This window comes from Otolemur garnettii, unplaced genomic scaffold, assembly GCF_000181295.1.
Source record: "Otolemur garnettii isolate 467f Iridium unplaced genomic scaffold, OtoGar3 scaffold00044, whole genome shotgun sequence".
In the NCBI taxonomy this organism is placed as follows: Eukaryota; Metazoa; Chordata; class Mammalia; order Primates; family Galagidae; genus Otolemur; species Otolemur garnettii.
The window spans coordinates 6,923,674-6,929,074 of NW_003852439.1; the positions used below are offsets into that span (position 1 = coordinate 6,923,674).

General features: G+C 51.2%; 1 protein-coding gene across 2 annotated transcripts in view; it reads right to left on the minus strand.

Annotated features, from left to right (window-relative positions):
* The window catches only part of NARFL (nuclear prelamin A recognition factor like), an 11,819-nt gene extending 8,681 nt beyond the window's left edge, over positions 1–3,138 (minus strand). Inside the window, exons 1-2 of one of the 2 annotated variants that reach the window (XM_003790753.3) lie at positions 3,020–3,138; positions 1,594–1,689 (exon numbers count right to left, since the gene is read on the minus strand). In XM_003790753.3, the coding sequence (XP_003790801.1) occupies positions 1,594–1,689; positions 3,020–3,085 (162 nt within the window). In that variant the 5' untranslated portion in view covers positions 3,086–3,138. Of the gene's footprint in view, positions 1–1,593; positions 1,690–2,531; positions 2,948–3,019 lie in introns of those variants that run through there. The other variant, XM_023513757.1, reaches the window with a different exon arrangement.
* Between the last annotated feature and the right edge of the window lie 2,263 nt (positions 3,139–5,401).

The following is a 5,401-nucleotide window of genomic DNA, read 5'->3' on the forward strand; positions in this document are numbered from 1 at the left end:
GATAGGGCCTTGCTTTTGCTCAGGCTAGTCTTGAACTTGTGAGCTCAAGCAATCCACCCACCTCAGCCTCCCAGAGTGCTAGGATTACAGGCGTGAAGCATCACGCCTGGCCTCAAATTCCACTTTTTGGTACAAACTTGGTTAGTACATCAGAATCATGTGACTAAAGCTTGAGGTTGTTAAATCAGCAGAGACATGGCTGACTTGCCCACCACTTACAGGGGTCTGGGGGCTGCTGGTCTCAGGCTGCACACTCACCAGGCTGCAGACAGCAAAATGCCAAAGGTTCTGGATGGAGGGGTAGGAGGGAAGCTAAGGGTAGGTGAAGGAAGGACAAAGGGACACAGGAGAGGAAAGAAGAGAGAGGAAATGTGGAGCCTGGTGTGGGGGTAGGGACTGAAATGAGCAGCAACAGCCCTCAGGCTCAGCCAAATAGGACTAAAGAAGTAGAAGTGGAGCCAGTAATTTTTCTCAGATGCAAAATAATTCCAGCTTGAGCTCCCCACTTCCCCTGGCAAACATAGGGATAGTTTAAGCCAGGGACAGTAAAGCTTCAAGGGCCTTAGAATGTGGCCAGGAGAACAAGGTGACTGGGTTGTAGCCCCCTCTACCCTGGTTCTCAGCTATGCCTGTGTGTCACACCAAAGCCTCAATTTGAGCTCATCCTGTATTTCTATAGTGGGAGCTATCCAAAGGCTCAGAGGTACTACCTGCTGTGCTGAGCTCCAAATCAACTGCCACTGCTCAGGATAGTGGCGCCCCTCAGGAGAACCAGGTCCTCCCAAATACACAGGGCTCCATGGTGTGTTATAGGGTCACACTCCTGGACAGAGCAAACAGCCAGCTCTTTTCCTGTAACCACTCGATCCCACTAATTGCCCTTCACAAAGATTTGCATTGTTCTATGAGACACCCTGCAGTTCCTCCCCTACTTGGCAAGGGTTCCTAGTCCAGGTTCCTGGTGCTGAGCTGGCCAACACTTCTCTTTGCAGAAGATCACAGGACTGGGAATCTATTCTTTAGTGTCCAAATGACAGTCAGGGGTGAATTTCAACACTGTTTAATCAGAATCTCATTTTATTTCTATTTATTTGTTTATTCTGGAGACAAAGTCTCCTGAGCTGGAGTGCAGTGGCATCATCATGGCTCGCTTCAACATCCAACTCCTGGATTCAAGTAATCTTCCCACTTCGGCCTCCCACAGTGCTAGGATTACAGGCATGAGCCACCATGCCTAGCCTCATTAGGATCTCATCATGACTTAGGAGGTAAAAGTTCTCTAAGAAGGAGAGGTCTGAACTAGAAAGTCTTACACAATTACAAGTCTGGGGAGGAAACAAATAGGATCCACAATCTCTGCAAAAGAGCCCCCTTTGCAGAATTAATCAAACTTACTGTTCAGCCAGGGTGTCTCTATTCACCCTGGCACCCTGACCCCAGCCTTCCTCAGTGGGTAGGAGGAGTAATTTGACTAGTGAGAAAAAACTGGTAAGATATGGAAAGCCTCAAGGTCACTGCCTTTATGACTGGATTAAATAAAGGGTGTTTTAGATTAGTTAAGCCAGAGGTTGTGACAGAGCCCCTGTGCCTTACTTGGTTAACTTGGATGTAACTCCCATCATCTTCGATGTGGATCTTGGCTATGCCGCTTTCTGGCCTCTTATCCACCTTCACGGGCTTGATGCAGTCCTATACCAGGAAGAGACCCCAAACCAGGGCCTGTGAGTAGGCAAAGGCTCCTGAGGAAGCAAGCCCTAAAGGATGGTAGCCTGGTTATGCAATGGCCAGATACATGGCATGAAGGTACTGCCCTGAGCCACACACTTGGAGACTGACGCTAGTCCCACCATCTCCTGCCACAGAAGCGATCACACCAGCTCCAGCTGCTCACCCTGTTCTTGCACTGGGTCTGGGTTTCTAAAGACCTGCTGGCAATGAAGGCTACTTACCGTACAGGTCTCAGTTAGCATGAGGCCAGTGTTAACAGTGCCGGCAAACCACCTATCTGCAGAGACACTGCTAACCCTGACCTTCCTAACTAAGCATAAACAGGAAGTATGATCAGAGTGTTATACTGGCTACTAAGAGGAAGCCAAGGCCTCAGCAGAAACACTTTGCTTGGAGAAGTCTGGAGGTCACCTCCATGCACAATGCCCCAGAAAAAAGTTCATTTCAATTCCAATTCCCTTGAATTCTCTCTAGGCCCCTGCATTTCCTAAAATGACCAGCTCTACAAAGCCCTCAGATGTTAGGATGGCTAGCTTATTGGTGCTGAAATGCTGCAATGCAGCCCCCCTTTCCTCTGCCTCAATACTGGGCGGTCCAGCTCCCACTTAGTAGGGCTGTTGCCATCGATAGGCACACCCAAAGCACACCCAGAGAAGGGTAACACCAGCCTGTTCACAAAGTGTAGTGTTGCTGTCTGGTCTTCTGGTCTCCTTCGGGAACACGCTCTGCCTCCTTGCCTTAGGGAGATGCCAAGCACAGTGTTTACTGAGCAGTTACTGCTGTGTTTCTAGCCATCATCCCACCTGCTCTCACAGCTGAACTGGGGTCACCACCGTCCCTGTTTATGCAGATGAACAAACTGTGGATCAGAGAGGAGCTTGAGGCCTGGCAGGATGCCCCGCAGATGTAGAGATGCCAGACCCAGTACTGCCCTCGCCACTCTCCAGTTGTGTGCCTCAGGCGGTGTACTAATTCGCCTCTGCTCGGTTCCACTAGGCTGGATGGCGCAAATCTGCGACGCCCGAATCCTTTCAGGCGGCCGCCTGGCGCCCACGCAGTAAAGCCAGTCCGTGACACAGCCCTGCGTGGCCTCAGTTTTCTTGTTGGTAAGAAACCAGCCAGAAAGACTCGGGACCGTGCGGGGGTTGCTGGTGGCTTCGAGGGCATCAGCCAAGGTCCCGGGATTCGGATTTCATTTCCCAGGGGAATAAACTGAGACCGGGAGGGGTCTCCCACCATGCGAGGTGCGAGAGTCCTACTCGGCGCCCCCGGGCCCGCTCCCCGCGCCCACCTGAGACGGCCCGATGAAGTCATCCAGGTCCGTCAGCTGCAGCGCCCCACTAAAGGGCGACGCCATGACTGCCGTACTGCTGCCGGGCGCCGTGAGCAGGTGTCGCCAAACTGCACGAAACGAAGAATTTGTTCCGCCACGCTGCCAGAAAGCGTCCCGCGGAGGTGCATGCGCACTTCACATCCAGCCGGGCGCCCTCAGGTGACCGCCCTCTGCCGGCGGGCCCAGAGCAGCGGCTCTCGTCGGGTCCCTGCCGATTCGGGCCAAACTCCGCGCAGTTCCTGCTGCCGCACCTGCTGTTCCACTTGAGCTGGGGTAGAGAGCGGCGGCGGGACGAGGAACCGCGCAGGCAATCTCTGTGCCTTCACAGAGAAGCGGAGGGGTCCTCGCTAGTTCATTTAAGTAACCAGAGCTTACCTGCCGGCAGCTGCGGGCCTAGGGCCGCGCTTTGCTTTACCTTGCTCGTGGACGCCACCCGAGAACCCAGGACGGTGCCTGACACACAGTAGGTGCTCAGTTCTGTTGAAGCAGTTCAGGCAGTGAAGAAAGTGAAAAGTCCCAGGGTTAGGGAGTAATCCTTACTCTCCTGAGGCCAGCTCATCCAGATCCCTTCTCTGTTATTCCACTTGGAGATGAGCCTGAGAAAGCTCCATTTCCCTAGGTTTTATCACCGTGAACAGGCCTGCTGTGAGTCTGACTCGATTTCTAAGCCGTTGTAACTCATATATGTTCAGAGACACACTGAATGACAAGTTTTACTTGGACTTTCCAGAAAACTTAAAGGATCAAGTCTGGTGTATTTCCAACCACACAGGCTCAGTCTGAGAGGCCGTGGCCTGTGGTCTGCTCTTCCGAGGGTTCTGGTAGACCCCTTCTTGGGCTTTGATTCCAACAGCTTTCCCCCACATGACACTGCCTGGTGACTTCTGAACCCACTGTGGGGTTTGCAACCAGGCCCAGGCACTCAAGGCCCACTGGCTGGTGTGGCCTCCTTGGGCACCTATAGCTGCCCATCTCACCCCACAGGACTTTGTTCTTCAGCATCAGGGAGAAACTTTCCCCAGCACCTGGGCTAGGTGGGCTTCCAGGTCCCACCCATCCTCCTGGCCTGGCAATACCTGACCAAGTTCCCAGATGAGATGCCTGAAATCTGAGGAATCCCACTACTTATTAGAAATAGATGAAAAACAAAGTAAACTTACTTTCACTGAAGTGCCATACAGTGTGTTTATAAAAGATGTGAACAGGTGGAATGCTGCTGAGATTGAGGGGCAGGTCTTTTAGGTGGAGGTACAGAGAGCATTTATTGAGGGGGGCTCTGGCTGGGTCCTGGGGCAAGGGATGGTCTCTGCGGCAGAGCAGGAAGGGTTCTCCCAGTGTTGTGGGAGTTTGGTGTGTAGATACTTAGGTAGGTTTTGATCTTTCTTCCCCTGCAAACACAAGTTTATAAGAGCAAACACAGGTGGAGCAAGATGAGGGCAAGTCAAAAGGTGGGGACAGCCTGTGTCCATCAGCAGATTGTGCATGGACTCATTGGTGTCTGTCAGTGCAGCAGGGCAGTATTCAGCCAGGAAAAGGAATGACTTTTTTTTTTTAAGAGATAGAATCTCACTTTGTTGCCCTCAGTAGAGTGCCGTGGTGTCACAGCTCACAGAAACCTCCAGCTCTTGGGCTTAGGTGATTCTCTTGCCTCACCCTCCTGAGTAGCTGGGACTATAGGTGCCCACCACAATGCCTGGCTATTTTTTCTATTGCAGTTTGGCCAGGGCTGGGTTCGAACCTGCCACCTTCGGTATGGGGGTGGTGCCTTACTCACTGAGCCACAGGCACTGCCCAGAAGTGACTTATTGACAGGTGCTGCAATGTCAATAAACTCTGAAAACATGATGCTCAGTCACATATGGCGTGAGTCCACTTACATGAAATGTCAGGAAGGACAAATCCAGACAAAGATTATCACAGAGGCTGCTAGGGGCTAGGAGGAGGGCTTTCTGATTGGGCTGATGGAAAGGTTTTGGAAATAGATGTTGCACAACACTGTGAATGTAATTAACATTACTGAATCGGATACTTAAAAATGATCACAGTGGAAAAAAATTTTGTTATATATTTTTTACTACAAATTTAAAAAGTGAAGAATGAAATATACCAAAAACCCATCCAATTGTACACTTTAAATGAGTGTAATGTGTAGTATGTGAATTTTATTTTTTGAGAGAGTGTCACTTTATTGCCCTTGGTAGAGTGCTGTAGCATCATAGCTCACAGCAACCTCAAACTCTTGGGCTTAAGATTCTCTTGCCTGGCTCCGCGCCTATAGCTCAACCGGCTAAGGCGCCAGCCACGTACACCTAAGGTGGCGGGTTCGAATCCCCAGCCCGG